A 21,233-nucleotide genomic window follows, 5' to 3' on the forward strand; every position below is an offset into this window, starting at 1 on the left:
TTTCACTGTCCCTCAGACTGTTGGAGGGCCGGACTATAGTTTAAAAAAAAACTATGAATAAATTCCTATGCACACTACACATATCTTATTTTGAAGTAAAAAAACAAAGCGGGAACAAATACAATATTTGTATTTGCATGTGACCTGCAGGCTGTAGTTTGAGGACCCCTGGTTCAGACATAAACTCACATATTTACTAGAGGCCCAGTGCATGACATTCATGCACTGGGGGGTGGGGGGTGTTCTTCAGCCCACCTTGCACCCTCTCGCAGTCTGGGACTCCTTGGGGGATGTCCACCTGCTGGCTTAGGCCCACTCCTTAGTGCTGCCTTGAAGGCGGGAGAGGCCACCGCCGCTGTGCTAGCCAGCCATGAGCCCAGCTTCTGGCTGAGCAGCGCTCCCCCTGTGGGAGTGCACTGACCACCAGAGGACAGTTCCTGCATTGAGCGTCTGCTCCCTGGTGGTCCATATACGTCATAGTGACCAGTCATTCTGCCATTCAGTCGATTTGCATATTAGGGTTTTATTATATAGGATGACAAAGGAACCAAGAATATGCGACGGGGAAAGGACAATAAATGGTGCTGGGAAAACTGGACAGTCACATGCAAAAGAATGTAATTGGACCACTATCTTACACCATACACAAAAATCAAGTCAAAATGGATTAAAATTTGAATGCAAGACCCAAAACCATAAAACTCCTAAAAAAACATAGGTAGTAAGCTCCTTGACATTTGTCTTGACAATTACTCTTTTGGATTTGCACCAAAATAAAAAATGAGCAAATAGGACTACATCAAACTAAAAAGCTTCTGCACAGCAAAGGAAAACATCAACAATGAAAAGGCAACCTACTGAGTGGGAGAAATCACTTGCAAATCATAGACCTGTTAAGGAGTTAATATCCAAAATATATAAAGAACTTCTATAAAACAACAGTAAGAAAATAATTGATTTTTAGATGGAAAGAAGATCTGAATAGACATTTTTACCTAGAAGACATATGGCCAACCTGTACATGAAAAGTTGCTCAACATCACTAATCATCGGAAAAGTGCCAATCAACCCCACAATAAGGTATCACTTCACATCTGTCAGAATGGCTATTTTCAAAAAGCGAAACAAACAAAATAAAACAAAACAAAACAAAAAACCAGTATTGGAAGCATGTGGAGAAAACAGAACCCTTGAGTGCCATGAGAAATATTCACCAGTGATACATCTGATAAGAGGTTAATATCCAAAATTTATTAAAAAAAGCGCATACAACTCAACACCAAGAAATTAAACAACCCAATTAAAAAATGGGCAAAGAGCCTGATAGACACCTCTCTAGAGACATACAGATGGCAAGTAGTCATATGAAAAGATGCTCAAACTCACTAATCGTCAGAGAAATGCAAATTAAAACCACAATGAGGTATCACCTCACACCTGTCAGAATGGCTGTCATCAGTAAATCAAAATACAACAGGTGTTGGCTAGGAGGTGGAGAAAAGGGAACTCTTGTGCACTGTTGGGGGGAATGCAGATTGGTGCAGCCACTGTAGAAAGCAGTACAGAGTTGTCTCAAGAAATTAAAAATGGAACTGTCTTACGACCCAGCAATTCCACTCCTGGGAATAAATCTAAAGAAACCCAAAACGTTAATTCAAAAGAATATATGTACCCTTATGTTCATTGCCAGCAATATTTACAATAGTCAAGCTATGGGAGCAACTGCAGTATCCATCAACTGGATGAGTGGACAAAAATGTGGTGATATATCTATGAAATGGAATATTACTCAGCCATAAAAAATGATATTTTAGCATCTGCAACAACATGGATGGACTTGAGAATATTATGTGAAATAAGAGAAAGACAATTACCATATGGTTTCACTTATATGTGGAATCTAAAGAACAATATAAATGAACAAACAAAACAGAAACAGACTTATAGATACAGAGAACAGACTGATGGTTGCCAGAAGTGGAGTGGTTTGGTGGACTAAGTAAAAACGTTCTCATTACAAGAAAAATAAATTTTTGCAACTATATATGTTGATGGGTGTCAACTGAATATCTTATGAGATCATTTTGCAATATATACACATATCAAATCATTATATTGTACTAGAGGCCTGGTGCATGGATTTGTGCACTGGTGGGGTCCCTCAGCCTGGTCTGCACCCTCTCACAACCTGGGACCCCTTGGGGGAGAGGGGATATAGCAGTGCCAAAGCGGCAGGAGACCAGGGAGGAGCCTCAGCCAGGGCCGGGCTCAGCTCCGCTGCTGCTCATCCCTTCCCTGCTGCACCTGCCACTGCTACTGCTTGGTAGCACTGCTGCGGCAATAGAAGAGGCTCCCGCTGCCACAGCTGCGCTCACCAGCCATGAGCCCCTTCTGGCTGAGTGGTGCTCCCACTGTGGGAGCACACTGACCACCAGGGGGCAGCTCCTGCATTGAGCATCTGCCCCCTGGTGGTCAGTGCACATCATAGCAGCTGGTCATTCCAGTCATTCAGTCAAAAAGGTTGCTTAGGCTTTTATATATATAGATATCTGAAACTAATACAATGTTATGTATTAGGGATTGAGAAGTACAGATTGATAGTTACTAAATAGTCATAGCGATATAAAGTATAGCATAAAGTACAGTCAATAATGCTGTAATAACTATGTATGGTGCCAGGTGGGAATTGGAAATATCAGGGGGAACACTTTACAAAGTATATGATTGTCTAACCACTATGCTGTACACCTGAATATAATACAATATTCCATGTAAACTGTAACTGAAAACAAAACAAAAAAATTTTTCTGTACCTAATGACACGCTCATATAGTTTTTCCCCTTAAATTTGTTATGATGGATTATATTGATAAGATTTCCTATTATTGAAGCACCTAAAAAGAAATCCTGCTTGATTACATTACTGGATTCAATGTCATTGTTTGGAATCATGTGTCTATATTCATAAAACTTGGAAATGTTTATAGTCATAAATGAGACTGGTCTACAGTTTCCGGGTTGTTTTTAAATTGTCTTTATTAAATTTAAATTTGATTAGTTATCTATATATATTTGACTCTTGTTTATTAGAAGAATACATTCATCTGGGCTCTAAAAGAATGTTTCTTCATTTACGTATTATTACAGTAAATAGATTTGGTGAATATTTCTAACATATTTCTTAATAAGTAAATGATAAAGCCATTTTCTATCTTTTCACTGATTCCTGTATTCCCTTGTGTTAGGCTTTCCATTGCCCATCTCATTTTCAGCCACCTAAGCCAAATAATAACTTCTACAAGACACATCTACATTTTCCCTCATGACCACATATCCAATTCCACACAATCTAATCCTATTGCTCCCTGATTTCTGTAGACTCAGGATCGCGTCTGGTCACTTACAGATCATAACTCTAACTGCTCTAAGACTGAGTTGTACAGTGAAACATGTTCCTAAAATCCTTCCCCTAAAAATCCTTATATTATCCTTGGCAAGAGTATTATTGATGGGAAGTCTTTGATGAAATGTTGAAATAAGCACACAGAACTTGGTATGTGTAAGCCTCTTTGCCAAGTATTCTCCGAATCATCTGAGTAATAAATTGTAGCAATAATGCAGAGAAAGGATTTAGAGCTTTGTAAACCAGCAAGAGAAAAAAGTAATACAAGATTGTCCAGTTTTCTCCTTTGTTCTCGAAAAGGAACAAGAAGACAGAGGTATTAAGTCAAATACAGTTGACCCTTGAACAACATGGGTGTGAACTCTGTGGGTTCACTTAAATGCTGATTGTTTTTCATTAAGTACCTGCACTGTTTTTTGTCTATGGTTGGGACTCCGCCTATGTGGAGAGTCGACTCTATGCATTAATCTACACCCTATTATATATAGGACTTGAGCATATGTAGATATTCTACCCACTCAGGGCCCTGGAACCAATCCCCTTGGATCCCAAGGGACAACTTAAATTTGGGGGTTTTCACAAGTTACACGTGGATTTTCAACTGTATGGGGGGAGGGTGGGTCAGTGCCTCTGACTTCTGTGTTGTTCAAGGGTCAACTGTATTTATTTTTTGTCTGAAAATGTAATCACCTTATTTGGCTTTTTTCTGATTTGAGCTACAACCAATATTTTTTTAAAAGGAGTGTGTTTATTTGTAGGTGCAAGCCAGTTATGATGCTTCACGCTATGAAAATATTTTCTCCCTCTTTTGGGTTCTGGAGCAGCTTCTTCAAAAGGAAAACGAAGAAAGCAGTACTTTGAGTTTGGGGCATGATGATCAAGAAATCAAGAAGTTTCTTCAGAAGCATGATGACGCTGTTTTGCAACTCTCTGATACATTTCCTTTATTTACTTTTTATTTATGGAGATTGGGCATTCTCTTGAACTCCATAGAAATAAAAACTGTTGAAAATAACTCACTTCCTTAGCAATTTACCAAATATATGAAACATACAAAAGTTGAATATATGAAGATCTTGTACTTAAAAGATTTTCAAGAATATTTTTAAATGAGCATTTTAAATGGATCTCTAAATATAATGATTAACTAAATTTAAGAGTCTTAACATGTGACAAATTATTATGAGTCATATTTCTTTCCTATAATCTGTCAGTATCAGCTATTCCCATGTGACAATATTTTATAATGTTATTCAGTATAGGCCTCTTATTCTCTAAAATGGGTCATTAATTGTGCATGTCATAAAAGATATTTACTTTTAAAATATTTCCATGTAATAGATACTAAAAGGCAATGGAAGAGTTCTTAAAAGTTTTATTGCTTCATCAACCCACCATTTAAAATCAGTGGTTATAAATTAGATTTTTAAAACTTTTTTCTTACACAGTTTCACTTATATCATTGTCTCTCTTAGAAGGGACTGCTGCAGGAGGGAAGTCGAACATTTGTAAAGGTAATTGCCTTTAATTTCCTATAATCAACAGATCTGTCAAATCCTTTTGAAAATACGAATTAGTGGCTTAAATGCTCAGTTTGTTTTTTCAAAAAATGTTATTTTTGATTCTGTTAATTGGATATAATATCCCTGTTATTGTTAAAATGTAGTTTAAGTCGTGTGTAATAAGACATTAAGAAAATTTTCACAAATTATACCATCCAGAAATATACTTTATACTTACTAAAGGAATGTTTATACTTATTAAAAGTATTGGTTGAATTTTCCAGTTACACCATTTTTTTTACTTTATTTCAATTATTAAAATCATACCCAACTAGTTTAGTGAGCACATAGTATGTACTTTCCTATACCACAACTTAGGGCACAATAAACCCAAATTTGCTCCATAAGTTAATTAACATTCCCAAATGTCACTGATATTTTTTAAAATGTATATAAAATAATTATCTGTCAGTTATTTTTGGAATTATTTCTAACTTTATGGAAAAGAACAAGCCTTTTTTATAATACCGAGACTCATTGTATGTATCAGTCAGCGATTAGTATGTAGTAAACAACCACAAAATCTCAGTGACATAAAGCAGGAAGTAATTATTTCTCAGAGGTGTAGGCAACACGTGGGGGTCAGCTCATCCAAACTGGGCCCTGCTAGGAAGCTCTGCTCAGGTTGCAGGTCCCACTGGCCTGGGCTCCTGATTATAAACTGGGTTTTGGTCTCTGCCACATGTGCATGTTCTGGACCCCGAGTTGAGGGCAGTGAAGATATTTTAATGAATGTGTAGCATTTTACCAGAGTAAGAACATCCTCAAATATTGATGCTTTCAAAGTGCAAAGCTCGCTCTAAAGGTGCGGTGGCTGGACTGTCAGGCTCCCGTGCCCAGTCCAGTGGGAGAGGAAACAAATGTGACCTTTTGTCCTTGGCTCTATAACTAGACATTGGTGACATTTTATGTAGGTCTTTCACAAACTGGTGCACCTTCCACTCTTACTTGTTGGCATAGATAAGGGCAGAATATTCCTGGATGAGAGGCAAGGCAAAAAGCTATTTACATTTCCAGATTTTTATGTACATTTGTAGATGTTTTAAAAGTATTGGTGGTTCTAACTTAATGATAGTCTGGTTTCATTTATTCATCAATTATTAAGCACCAGCTTTGTTTGCAAACCAATTATTTGCACATATAAAAATAAGCATATTGAGTTTTGTATTTTATCAGATTTGTAAAACAGCACTCTCTTTTAACAGTCAATATAATGACTCAACATCAATACTTTGTATTTGCTGAAGATGATTAGAGTGGTAACATTGACCTCCTATTGAAAAAAGATACAGTATTTTATTATTATGGAAAGTCAGTTCATTCTTTTTAAATTATTTATAGAATTGGACAACACTAAGTTCATCTGGTCAATGAACAGGCTACTCTGTTAAAAACTGTCAAAATCTTATGAGTATGACTGACTCTGGCTCTTTTTGTTTTGTTTTCATTTAATATGAAAGTCCTCTAAATAGTTTTAAGAATCCATCTATAATAATAATAGCGTAATATGCTAATTAGATCGCACATCCTTCTGGATGAACTTCCAGACGAAGCCGGGGCTGCAAGGGAAGCCCGGGTCCCAGGTGCCTGCCAGCCGCTGGAGGAAAGCCTGGATCCTGGGTGCCAGCGGAAGCCAGTGCCCGCAGCTGGGGGAAGGAAGACCTACTCTTGCATGAATTTTGTGCATTGGGCCTCTAGTTACTAATAAGAAAGAAAACTTGTAAAAGGAAAATATGAGTCTAACACTCAAGACACTGAAATAATTCATAGATATATACTCTGAATTTATAAAATTCTCTTCTGATATTTTAATCTAATTTTGTTGTAGGTGCTTAACTAGTTGGTGAACTTATATTTTAGTTAATAGCTGTGTTTCATAGCCAATCCATTGGGGTATCAAGATTTGTAGATAAACATTAACCTCATTAAGTCTCTGATCTACATATAAAGCTGGTTTTCAAATGTGGTCCCCAGGCCTGCAGTATCAGCAACGCTTGGGGACCTATTAGAACAACAAATTCTGGGGCCCCACCCAGATGTGCTTCAGAATCAGAAATGCTGGGATGAAGCCCAGAAATCTGTTTTATCAAGTGGTTTGAGAATCACTGTTCTAATCATTGTTTAAACTGAATAGGAGGACTTAATACATATAAAGTCATTCAGAAAGTAGAAATTCAATCATCCCAAATTACTTAACTAAATTACTTAACTTTCCCTGTGTGTGCCTTAAAATTCCAAAGGAGGATTTGGGGGAACTTAATTATTCATGATTAAGTTAAAATGAGTATTTAATTTACAAATATATCTGTCAATCATAATAACACTTAAAAATCAGCATCATTATACTTAGCTTTTAGTTCCACATTACTGCGAACTTCAGAGTTGCATAAGGACAGCGCCCCAGATGTGATAAGGGAACAGAGCTATCACTGCTTTGGGCTTTAACGTCTTAACTACTAAGACCTTTTCATGAATGATTAATGCTTGAGGAACAATAGATACACCAAACACTTAACCATCAGGGAAAAGGATTTATTTGTTTTTTTCTTCTCTTCAAACACACTCAATTCAACATCCATTTTGTAGAAAGAGTTCCAGATCTCTTGAAACTAATTCTAAAGTTTGAAAAAATTCTCCTTTCTTACCTTTTACTTCCTTATCTTTAAGGGGTACCACCACAAGCAGGTGCTTTTTTTTCCCTAACCAGCATGAAGGACATGGAGCAGACCCTGACACTGCCTGGCATGACCTTCCCCAGAACTCCAGAGCCAGGCCACTCCCCTGAGAAGAGTGACCACTGGACTTCAAATGTGTGGCTTTTCTCTTTCCACAATGGACCATGACCAAGAAGTGCAGCTCACCATAGATGACCAGGCACCTAATCTTGCAGCTAACAACGTCTAGGATAGAGCACAAGAGACTGGGCTCTGCAATTATAAAACACACAGCAGAGCTAGAAGTAACTTTATAGAAATGTGAGGATATCTCTAAATCTAAATAAATATGCTGATATTATTTCCATGTGAAAACAACAATACTACTAATTTCTGAAGCTAGTGTGATCTTGGCTCATGAGGTTCTTTCCTTTTAAATAGACTCTCTTCCGTACGTATCAGATAATCCAGTGCCTTGGCACCACCGCTTTATTAAGGCAGGTATAACACCCAGCATATTGAGCCCCTGGTATGTGCCGGGCAGTCCTCTAAATTTATTGTTTTGCTTATACCTAGCGGCCTTATGAGATACGTATATATTTTCCCAGGGTAGATGAGGAAGCAAGCACAGAGCATGTAATTTGCCCATGGTCATAGGACTGGGAAAAAAAACCAAAGTGTTCAAGCAGGTGAGAAGCAACAAAGGCAACGATGTGCGCTCTCAGGACCCAGGCACCCATAGATGTCATTCATGTCCTAACCGCAAAAGTAGAAAGTGTAGAGAGTAAAGTTATCCTGACAGTAACACTCCAGTTTTCACTCTTTTTTAAAAGTTATTTTTAGACCTATGTTTCATGCCCTTGTGATAATGGTAATGGTGGGAAATTTATACTCCGTTAAGTAGAACTGGCTGATGGAAATATCCTGTGTGTGTGGAAGAATAAAAAGCTGCAGTACAATGCCAGAGGTTTCCAGTCTGGGGCATCTATTTAAATCAGTGGTTCTCAACCTTCCTAATGCCACGACCCTTTAATACAGTTCCTCATGTTGTGGTGACCCCCAACCATAAAAGTATTTTCGTTGCTGCTTCATAACTGTAATTTTGCTACTGTTATGAATTGTAATATAAATATCTGATATGCAGGATGTACTTTCATTGTTACAGACTGAATATAATTAAAGCATAGTGATTAATCACAAAAACAATTATGTCATTATATATGTGTTTTCCGATGGTCTTAGGCGACCCCTGTGAAAGGGTCGTTCGACCCCCAAAGGGGTCGCGACCCACAGGTTGAGAACCTCTTATTTAAATGAAATGGGTCTAAATCCTACTCTAGTATTTGATTCTTGTGTAAGCCAGTGCGAGTAACACTTCCTGAGGATAATGCAAGTTACGTCTTTCAAAATGCCAGAATCAAGATAAGACAATTGTATATGGATGAGAGTTAATTCATGAGCCTTAGACGTGGAAATAAATAATATATATGAAGCATAGTTTCTCTACACTGGCTTCAAAATAATACTTTTTAAGTGCAAAGAAAAAATATCTCTATTTCATTATTAGACTTGATCAGTATGATCCTGTTGACAGTATTTGACATTTCTAAACCATCTTATCAGGTAAAAAGAAATGTCTTTATTATCATGGGAACAAAAACATATAAATAAATAAATAAGTAAATAAAAATATTTCGGTGATATGTTCCCCCAGAAAACTTCAGGCAGCTCTTGTTTATGCATTTTCCTTTGATCTGGGGAGAAGAGATGTGAGACTTTTCCCTGCATTCTACCTTGTCAATCAACCATCCAGCTCCCTTTGAGAGCCTTCCTGTTCACCATATTGAAGTAACAATGAGAACACACTGTGGGCACAGATGAAAGGACAAGGTTGGGTAGTGGAGAGAATAGAAAAACAGAAAAGAGGGCCATCATTGGCCAAGACATCTTGTGCCTTAGAAAGAATAATTTCATACTCTCACTTTCTCATTATACCATAGAGCCTCTGTTTTTCAGTGTTAAGGTGTAAAGAACAAAGAGGATCTTCTAGGGAAGCATGTTTCTTCTGAATGCATACATAAATGATTAGACTAAAACCAGTCCAGGTAACTACCCCTTTTTACTAAAAGTTATTGCCCAGCATTGGGGGTTGGGTCTCTTTCCTGTCTTCATGGAGGCCTTTCAGTGATAGACTATTTTTCACAATTAACAACATCTAGTACAGGGAGTTAAAAGTGAGGTTATCACTCTTATCCCTGTTAAATAAATGTACTTTTTTACTTTTCTTAAATTTTAAAAATGATCATCTCACCACAGGATTCTTTGTATGTATGAAATACAATGATAGGATGAAAAGCATTTTGTGAACTCTAAAATAAAATGACAATACTAAGAAGATGATGAGCTAACACATAGTGTTTATTACATGTTCTTGTAAGCACTTTACATGCACTTTCTCATTGACTTCTCATAACAGCCCTGTAAATAGGCCAATAATATTATTTGTACTAATTCCATTTTTGTTTGTTCCTGTGAGTGCCCTCTATAATATGGCTGGACCACATTGCCAGTATTTTTCCTTCCAGTTCTCCTATCATAGATGACACTCCGACTACTAGCTGATACCTGTGTCAGTCACAACAGAGTTCCTGTGAACGATAACTTTGCTGGTCACCTTGCCCTAAAGAGCACTCATTACTCATTGAAGCATAAGCAACCGTGCACCCATCCTCTCCCAGTTGGACTTGCCTGGACTGAACTCAGATTCTGCATGCCCCTGGGACCTTATGATTCCAGATGCTGACAATTCCCTTGGCAGTCCACCTCCTCCTGTGGACAGCAATCAGGTGCACTGTCTCTTACCCATGAATCTTACGATCTAAGCACATACAAGAGCTTATGACAAAAAAATGTACCATTCATTAACCCATCGTTCATACACTGTGTATTTTTAAATGTCCAATTTTGGAGGGGACTTAAAAAAGACCTTGATACTACCTATTTCATTACCCTCATTATATAGCTGACAAAACAGAAAGATTAAGCAGAGAACTCAAGTCACACACTGAGTTGATTGGCTGACTTAGAACTACTTTAAAAAATATTGATGTAAATGGGCTTGATATTAGTCTTTCTAAACTTAGACCCTGATGTTTAGCATACTTAAGTGCTATGTTTTGGCACATAATAAGTGATCAATACTATCGACTGCATTGCTATATTAATTTATAAATTAACTGTCAGTTTCTTCATTTCTCTCATATTCTGCAATGGTGATCAGTTCCCCAAATTGAGGACAGTCTGCAAACACATAAGTGGGTGAATAGACTGGAGCACCCACTACTCACCCACTATTCACCACTTCTAATCTAAGCAACTCTTCTTTTCTTCAATTCACAGTCAGTAAATCTAGATCCGTGAATCTAAAAATGTACACAGAAGTATTCTCTTAGTAGCTATCTTGTTTCCAAGTGATACTTACTGCCTAGGTAGAGAATGGACTGAAATTTGGAAAGCGTTGTCCTTATATTACCAATTGTGAATAGTCATAGGTCAAATAACAGTACAAGGAGTAGGTTTGTCTTAAATAATATGACTTTGTGTACTAATGGAAAACCATATCTGTACACAATATAATTTTATGTAAATACATCCCACTTTCCAGACATCCATATAAATAAACTTTTGTGATCTAACTCAATTGTAATATATAAAAACTGTCAACAGAAACTTCAAACCTTTCTGCTCTTGACAACCATCAGTTGTCACAGGTTTTAACTAGATTATTAAAAAACAGTTCTGCATCAAGAGTTGAAAAGCTCTAGGCAAAATGTGTCATATATTTCTTTTCCTTTAGTATATATAAAAAAAATACTTTTTAGACCAAAGAATGTCTTAAAGGAAGTTATGTGTATTGCTTAGACATAGTGAAAAGGACATAGGACAGTGATGGCGAACCTATGACATGCGTGTCAGAGGTGACACATGAACTCATTCTTTTTGGTTGATGTTTCTTTGTTAAATGGCATTTAAATATATAAAATAAATATCAAAAATATAAGTCTTTGTTTTACTATGGTTGCAAATATCAAAAAATTTCTATATGTGACACGGAACCAGAGTTAAGTTAGGGTTTTTCAAAATGCTGACATGCCGAGCTCAAAAGGTTCGCCATCACTGACATAGGATTTTCAATGTGGGCTCATATTATTTTGATTGACTATTGAATAAATGAACAAAAATGATGGGATTTCATCTGTTATTTTTATGAGGTCATTTTGGTGGAAAGAAATCAGGACCAGGCAGCCAATGCAGCATGAAACTGGCTGTTACATTATCCCACGTCTGGAACTACGTTAGGGCCCTTCTCCACCTATTACGAATTCAAGAGCATGGAAGCGGTTCAGCATATGAAAATAAGGAATATGAAATGAGGGCATAGTTTACTTTTGCTTCACTTTCTACAATCACCGTTCACTGTGGCTACTTCAAAGGTTTAATCATTCAAAGAACAGATATGCCCTTTTTTGCTCTTGGATATTACTGCTGACAGCACAAAGGATAATTCATAGCAAACGTGAATGTTCACTCAAACGGATTATATGGGGAAATATTTTATATATGTTTTATCCTCAAATTGGGGCAAGGAGGAAACATTGCGGTAAATGTGATCAATGATGGCAGAATTTGTTAATAGTCTGAAGGACTATCATCAAGTCAAACTTACTCAGAAGAAATATGGAAAGTCCATTAGATGTCAAAAAGCATATATTATGGAGGTGATTTTTATGAATACTCTGAACAGGCAATTATGTAATAAGAACTAGATGTGGTCCCTGCTGCCAGAAGATTCAACATGATTTTGCTTTCATCAACTTCATTTTTGAAAATAGGATTACGGAAATGATTAAGTAAGTAGAAATAATGCAAGAGCATTTAGTACATCACATTTAGAAAGTACTGAATATCTAAAAAGCTAAAATAATCCTATCTAATAATAGACAAACATGGTAATTGACTGTACCTTTGCTACACTTCCCATTGGCTAATCAGGGCAGTATGCAAATTAACTGCCAACAAAGATGGCGGTTAACCGCCAACAAAGATAGTGGTTAATTTGCATATGTAGGCGCAATGCTAGAAGGCGAAAGGGGAAGGACGGAAGCAGCAGCCTGCCGCTGACGGTGATCAGAAACCCCGGTGACAGGCAAGAGCCGGGTGGTAGGAGAACCGGGCCCCCTGGCCAGTGATTGGAGATGCTGGGCGGGGCAGGGACGAGGTGGCCACCAGCAGCCACCTCTTCCCTGCCCCCCCAGCCGGTGTTCGGAGAAGTACCTGTATTTTTTTTTTCAAAGTACCTGTATTTTTAATAATTTCTTGACATGGTAAAAGAATTTTACATTATGATCCAAGGGTGGTGGGGTGAGGAGAAGGAGCAGCAGAACAATCCAACAAACAGAAAGAAAAACAAAAATGCATGGTGGAAGGGATTTGAAGGGTGGGTAGGGGCATTGCCCAACTAAAATGCAATTGGTTTGTTACTGTACTATTCATGGGAAGGCAGCATCCTGACTCCTTCTCTATACAGCATATTGGGAGTAAAAATGCCTAAGCAGAGTGGGGAAGCTTCTGTTTTCCTGGCAAGATATTCCATGAGGTTTGGGTGTTTAGTGTTCTCCCAAACACCTTCTTTCTGATTCTGGTGTCCTACTCATTTCCATTCAACATGTTACTAAGAAATCTGACGAAGATGTGAATTCAACCTAACCTGAAATTCAGCAACCCATTGCATCCCACAGGATGTTTTATTCTTGTCTATGTCGATTTTGTTTTAACAAATAATTTTGACACAGACACAGAAAGTCCCTAATTCTTTGACTATGCCTTGAGCCAAGGATTTAAAACTCAGAGATCTTTTCATTTTCTGTTACTTCGCTCTCCAACACAGCTAGAAGCAGCCAGTCTTTCTTTCTTCCTGTAATCCTTAGTCCTTCCTACTCATTCTATCAACAGCTATTTGCTTTTTTGAAGTCTCATCTTCACTAGGCATTTCATTTTAGAGGATAATTTAAGTAACCGTTTCACATGCTCTGCCATTAACCACCTGAATCCCCAGTTCTGTACTAACTAGATATCGTCAATGCCTTTCAACCAATTTAAATAACACATTCACTGATTTGCATTTCCTGAGGACTTGTTGACTTTCCTGGGAATAAATACCATATTGGCCAGGATTCTTAACTGCAAATTGAAAAATATTCTGATTTATCTAAGTAGAAAACTGATTTAAAGGGATATTCTAGAGCTCATATAAATGAGGGAAGAGTCAGAGGGCATGATTCTGAAGCTACGCATCTAGGAGCAATGACACCACACCACAGGGACATGCTGGGAAAGGCACCATGGCCATGCCACTTGGAACTGAAGGCCCTTAGGACTGGATGCCTGATGTTCCAGTCCCTTCTCCCGCTCCACCCCCAGAAACAACCAGAATCTCCGTCATTCCAGAGTGTGTGTTCCCACTCTCAGGGTCACCTGGTCACAACACTGACTTTCTAATGAAAATCTCAAGTGGGTTAAAATGACTGGAGAAATCTAAGTCACGTGCCTACATCTAAAACTGCAAAAAAATCTGGAATAGAAATATTCTGTCCTTCTTCTTGGGAAGACAGATTAATAATGTAAGAAATCACCAAAATACAGGAACAATATTGGGCCCACAAATGACGAATATCCACTATGTTTACCACATGTTAGATTACCTAAATTGATCTCGTCAGTCCCGTGGTAGACATTACTAGCACTCACACCAAAAAATGTTCCGGAGTTCTTCCTCTTCCTAGATAATCATTGGAAACCATACTTGCCTTCCCCTACAAGTCAGCATAGTTCATAGAATTTACCTTAGTTGAAGGAATGTAAACCACGTGACAAGTGTCACTTCAGAAGAACATTTTGAGCTAATATTCCTTCCACATACTCTCTTGCCCTGCCATGGTGGACACTGACGCCCGTAACAGACATGGCAGCATCATAACTAAGTAAGGCTTCCATCAGCCTGCTGTCTGAGTGAATAATCTGACAACAAAACAACAAAACAACAACCAAAACCTCCCTTCTTGATCTGCAATGAACGTGAAGCAAAAGCAAGAAATAAATCTCATTGTTCTAATTCTCTGAAGTTTTGCTGTGACACAGCCTAGGCCATTCTAACTGACAGAAGACCAGACCTCTCTTCTGACTGTACCTTTTATACTATGCATACCTAACAGCTTGTCATGACACGGGGCTTTCACAAACACTTCCATTTTAACATGTCCAAAACAGAATTTTTGAACTTTTCCATAAATTTCCTCTGCTGTTTTTTGTCTCCATCAGTCTTCCAACAACCATAGGTTTGCTCGATCTGAATACCTACAGACCTATCCTGATTCTTCCCATTTCCTACTACTCACATGCTATCAATTTCCAAGTGCTGTGGTTTTCATTTCCTCTATGTCAGTGGTTCTCAACCTTGCTAATGCCGTGACCCTTTAATACAGTTCCTCGTGTTGTGGTGACCCCCAATTTCATTGTTACAAATTGAACATAATTAAAGCATAGTGATTAATCACAAAAACAATATGTAATTATATATGTGTTTTCTGATGGTCTTAGGCGACCCCTGTGAAAGGGTTGTTCGACTCCCAAAGGGGTCCTGACCCACAGGTTGAGAACCGCTGCTTTATGTGTCTGGCATTCTGGACTCCATTTCAACAGCCTACTCCAAAACATCATCATCTTACATCATTTAATAAAACAGCCTCGTATCTATTTACCTACGTTGCTCACTGCCTTACAACCCAGCCTTCCTGCTACAGTCAGCATGGTTCTTTTGTTTTTAAATATAGATTTAAAACCCCTTCAGTTAAGCCCACCAATGGCTTCTCATTTCTTTTAGTGCAAAGTTGAGATTCCTGAAAGAGCTTTAAGGTTCTAAATGGACTAGCCTTGTGCTCATTATGTCTTCACTCTCTTCTCCAGAAGTGCTGACTGGTATTTTCTTAAGACAAGCTATGTTTTTTCCCACCTCGGAGCTTATGTTCCTGCTGTTATATTTTCTAACACCACTTTTCCAAGTACCCAACATGTCATCCAACACCACCATTCTATCTGGCTACATCTAGTCACTCACCAATAACCATTCTTTACCTTTCTGCTTAACATTATTGCTCAGGAAAGGTGCCTTCATTCCTTGATCCTCCAGACCAGTTACATTCTCCCAAAGTAGTTCATACTTAATGTTCACTCTTGCCCTCCTTTTGTTATTATTTGTTTGGGGTTGTCTTCTCAAAATGGTCATTAGTTCCAGGATGAAGAAAACATTGCCTAGTTTGCTACTGTTCCCTCAATGCCTGCACAACATGTCGTCAATAATGATTTTTTAGTTGAATGTATTGGGGTGACATTGGTTAATAAAATTATACAGGTTTCAAGTATATAATTCTACAACACATCATCTGTATATTGTATTGTGTGTTCACCACCCCAAGTCTAGTCTCCTTCCATCACCCCTTTACCTTCTTCTATCTCCCCGCACCACCACCCCCGTTCCCTCTGGCAATCACCATACTGTTCTCTGTGTCCATGAGTCTTTTTTTCCCCCTGCTTAATCCCTTCACCCTTTTTGCCCAGTCCCCAACCCCCTCCCTTCTGACAGCTGTCAGTCTGTTCTCTGTATCCATGAGTCTATCTCCATTTTGTTAGTTTATATTGTTCATTAGATTCCACATATAAGAGAAATCATATGGTACTTGTCTTTCTCTCCGACTGGCTTATTTCACTTAGCATAAAACTCTATAGGTCCATCCATGCTGTTGCAAAAGATAAGATTTCCTTCTTTTTTTTAAGGCCATTGTGTAAAGGTACCATAGCTTCTTTATCCATTAATCCACTGATAGACACTTGACATTTGGGCTGCTTCCAGATCTTGGCTATTGTAAATATGCTGCAATGAACATAAGGGTGCATGTATTCTTACAAATTAGTGTTTTGGGGGTTCTTTGATAAATTCCCCAAAGTGGAATCTCTGGATCATAAGGCAGTTCCATTTTTTTGAGTAAACTCCATACTGCTTTCCAAGTGGTTGCACCAATCTGCATTCCCACCAACAGTGCACAAGGGCTCTCTTTTCTCCCCGTCCCTGCCAGTAATAATTATTTGAATGAGGGTTTGAAGTTGAGTCAACAAATGAATGACAGCTAAAATATGCTCTTACTCCCTTCCCATACTTCCAGTTTTTTTAGTAGTTCTATCTAAGTCTGTGTCTGGCTTTTTTAACTTGGTAGATTTAAAAATTACCCTGTGGTTTGTTGTTCAGATCATGTTATCTGCCCATCTGTTCTTCATTTTGTTTCATTTGTCCTCCTTATATCCAGCTTATTGCTGGCATGGAATCATTTTCGTTTCAATCTTCTTAATTGTTTGGAAACCAGGGGTTTGGTTTGTTTATTTCTCATACCTCATGCTGGCTCACAATGTTGACACTTTTTTTGATTCAAGTATTTGCAGAAACTATTAAATATCTTCTGTATCTGGGACATAGAGAAGAAAACAGAAAAGTCTGGTGCTTTTGGTTTTTTTTCCCTCCAAATTAAAAGGAAGCCTATTTTGAAATAAAAATATTTTCAGCTTGCTCCATGTGATTAGAGTTCTAATCCTTACATCTGAGAAACATTTTCATTCAAATATGAAAACTTAGATTTGAAAATACATTTATTTGAAAATTGTTTTAATATTTAATATGACTAATCCTATCTGATTAACAAAATATCTGTTGTCTAAATAGGTTCCAGCTACATAAGCTTTGAAGGTAACAATCTAAATAATGAGATGGAAAGCAGAACGGTTAAGTCAGGTGCAAATGGGTCTGAAGCGTAATCCATTTGTGTGTGTAGGAGATGAGCTTAAGAGCCCATTCAAAGACTAACTTATGTGTCTTCTAGGATATTTGGTCTCCCGTCAATAAATCATGAGCCAATGGAGTTTCTTAATGAGCATCATGTCTGGATAGATGATAGCAATTTGACAGGTTCCACAGCTGATTTTTTAAAGTGAATTTGAATTCTCCACTAATCCCTCTCATCTCCCATGGCAGCGTTTCTTTAAAGCAGGGGTCCTCAAAGTACGGCCCACAGGCCACATGCAAATACAAATATTGTATTTGTTCCCATTTTGTTTTTTTACTTCAAAATAAGATATGTGCAGTGTGCATAGGAATTTGTTCATAGTTTTTTTTAAACTATAGTCCGGCCCTCCAACGGTTTGAGGGACAGTGAACTGGCCCCCTGTTTAAAAAGTTTAAGGACCCCTGCTTTAAAGGGTATATGGGAGCCGTCATGATGTGTCCTCCCACACCTGCTGGAGAATTGAGAAAACTGCTCTACAGATGCAAATTAATGGAGTTTATCCTGCAGCAGCCTAGACAGTGTTCAGAGAAATAAAGAACACACATCGCAGCAAACAGCAAGGAGGGAGGGCTGAGAAAGCAGTTGCAGTGGGTCTTCTGGCACAGGTTTAAAGAGCACTTTTGTTAAAGTATGATCTGAAATGAATTTTTTTTCTATATGAAGCCATTTTTTTGAAGACACATAACTTTTGGGGACAAATGTATGAGTGAGAAATGACTTGGATCTTTATTATGGACAACAAACGTGTGTGCCATCATGTGTAGGTCAAAGATCCTTTTAATGATTTATTCCAAGTAGAGAGGTTTGCAGCCTGGCAGGTTCCATGATATTAAGTATTATCTGAAACCTGGTAAAATCTCTCTTGCAGTGAAAAAACTTAAAAACTTCATCAGTTAGGTGCTTTGGTGATTATACCCGTCACTCAGGGAAGATACAGTTTATGTTTCTTCCGTTGGGAGTTACTGGATGTGTGTCTCTATGGCCAGGAGACATGAGCCCTTCCACAGATGGAACATAAGCCTCTATATCTCTATTAGCCACTTATCTCTGAGTCCTTGACCTCTGGGGCCTTGCCCACACTGGCCACTTCCTAGAGGTAGTTAATTATGCCTGAGAGCACTTCCTTCATATTCAAACCAACCAATCCAGAGCCCATGCCCCAGTGACCTCCTTTTAGGGGCTCGCAGGAGGATTCACACTCTGGGCCACCATCCACCTGCCCTATCATACCAGGCCAGCCAGGTAGCCGATAACTAGGGACAGCCCCTATATTGCAGACCCTGCTGAAATTATCCAAATGAGCCCATCTTAAACCTGCCTACTCTGCCTCGCCCATATTTTCCTATGGAAATGCAAAGAAAGGACGATAAAGGCCATCACCCATGCTTTCCCTGGCTCCTCTGCTGCCTTCTAACCCTGCTGCTTCCTCACATGGCCCATGGCATGCTCTGCCCCCTCCCCAGTCGGCATCTATGAGTTTAACTATCTTCTCAAGAGCAATCTTCCTCTGATCTGCTGGCCTCACCACACCTGAATAAAAATACATCCTGTATCTTAAAACAATATCCCAGCTTGCACAATGTTTCCGGGGTTACTAATGGTCTTTCATTTCATCTAAGTAGGCATCTCCACTCTGAGTGGTTTGAAAGGTGTCAACAAGTTTTCTAAATCAAAACTACCTACAACCAACCACCTCAAACTTATACTCGTCATTTCAAATAGGTTAAGAAATTATTTGAGAGTGATAACAGTTACCTTAACCATAGCTCATAAGAAAATAATTTCAACTCTTAGGCACCTAGCAGAACACAGGCTCTAGAGAAAAACTGGCTTAAACATGAGGAATTACTTCAGAGCGAGGAAGATGGAAATGTCTCAGAAGACAAGCCCTGAGCAATCGGGGGACTAATTGGAGAAGGGATGAGGATTAAAGAAGAGGGCACAGGAGCACCAGGCAAACTTTTGACAATTTCATATTTTAAAATACAGCCCAACCTTGGCATTAGGCCATCTCCAGACATTTATTCATTTACAATTTGACATTTTTCTAAAATCATTCTTTTTCCATAACACAACCATCTATTTTTGTTAGAAGAGATGTTGTACCATTAGTACATTTTGATTTGCTAATTTAATGTGCCTTGCCCTCCCCCCAAAAGAAAACAATTGCAAAGAAAAAACTGTCTTATCTGTATAGGTAAAACTTGCCAGAATTCCGCTGTCAGGAGAGAGAGCTCAGGACAGGGGTAAAGCTCTGGTGATGTGAAAGCAGCAGGCAATTCCGGGTCTAGATGACCAAACTCACTCAGGAGTCGATAACAAAGCCTGCTCTCATGGGCAGTCCTTTCTCTAGTCTTTGATGGAGATCTCCTGGCTTGGTCAGCATTCTAAGACCACTGACCACTTTATCGTCTACATCCTACCTCACCCACCTACGCAGAGGCCGAGTAACCATAAGTCGTCATGTCGCTTCTCTGTTTAGAATTCTCCAGTGGCCCATACATACTCTAACCGAAGCCCAAATCCTTAGTCACCCACAAATGCTCTTCTCCCTGGATGCCCATTGTCTGTCTGTCCCTATTTCCTTTCACTTTTCACTCTCTGCCTCACTTTCTCTGCTGCAGCCACTCCATCCTTATTGTTCTAGAACATTCCAGCCATACCTTCACCTCAGGTCTATCTGGAGATAGAGAAAGCAACAATCTGTACTCAAGCAACTGGACATGGCTAGAGACAAATATACAACCTCACATTCCTGAGTTCTTCTCACAAATGCCATCTTCTCTTTGAGGCCCATTCAGACCACCCTACCTTAGCCTTCAAGCTTCCCCTTGACAAACATCACCAACTTTCTTCCCTGCTTCATTGTTCTTAACATTTACCAACTTCTCATACACCATATATATTATTTATTTCCTATTTACTCCCAGACTATATGGCACTAAAGGTAAGCTTTTTTGTCTTTTTCTTTTTTTTCATTGTCTTATGCCCCATATAAAGCATGCTAAACAGCACCTGACTTACATAAATCAGAAATATGTTAATTGAATACATAAAAGATTATATTAGATGCTTGAGATATAGTCAAGCATAAGTAGCTATTCCCATCTTTGAGGAACTCCAAATATGGATGCATAGTAAACAAGTATTTTAATTATTCCTATGTCTGCAACACACACTTGTAAATTTAAGTAGTTGTGAAACTGGGTGACTTGTACCAAACTAGTGGTGCTGATGACTCTGAGAACTCCAAAGGCTGAGCACAGAAATGGCGCTGCCCTTCAGGGAAGTGGTGCCAACCCTGGCCACTGAAGGATGGCAATGGTGTGAACCCCTTGCAAACCTGACAAAGGGGCATCCTGACCAGCCAGATACAGCCCCATTTTATACTCTGAGCAATTGAAATTTTGGATGGACAAATGGAAGACAGTTATTCCTTTTACAAAGGTTTGGTAGAGATACTCTAAATAGTACTCCTAATTCATTTACAATATTTAGATTTAAAATAAAACTTTTAAAACTCCTGCTGTAGTCATCATGTCCTGAGCTCCTAACAATGTGTCAGGCATTGTGAGCTGGAAGGGAAAAAAGGAGGATGTAAATTCAAGCCTGCACTTCTCTGCTTGTGAATAATTTTAATAATAGAATGACAAAAGGATTCATTCCT

General features: G+C 38.5%; 1 protein-coding gene across 1 annotated transcript in view; it reads left to right on the forward strand.

The window, feature by feature from the left end:
• MEI4 (meiotic double-stranded break formation protein 4) overlaps positions 1–4,431 on the forward strand; it is a gene marked incomplete at both ends in the record, with an annotated part of 150,514 nt that extends 146,083 nt beyond the window's left edge. The window contains one exon of the mRNA XM_081094743.1: positions 4,162–4,431. Coding sequence (XP_080950869.1) covers positions 4,162–4,431 — 270 coding nt within the window. The remainder of the gene's footprint in view (positions 1–4,161) is intronic.
• Positions 4,432–21,233: the final 16,802 nt, after the last annotated feature.

This window comes from Myotis nattereri (genome assembly GCF_964212035.1).
Source record: "Myotis nattereri genome assembly, chromosome: 6".
In the NCBI taxonomy this organism is placed as follows: Eukaryota; Metazoa; Chordata; class Mammalia; order Chiroptera; family Vespertilionidae; genus Myotis; species Myotis nattereri.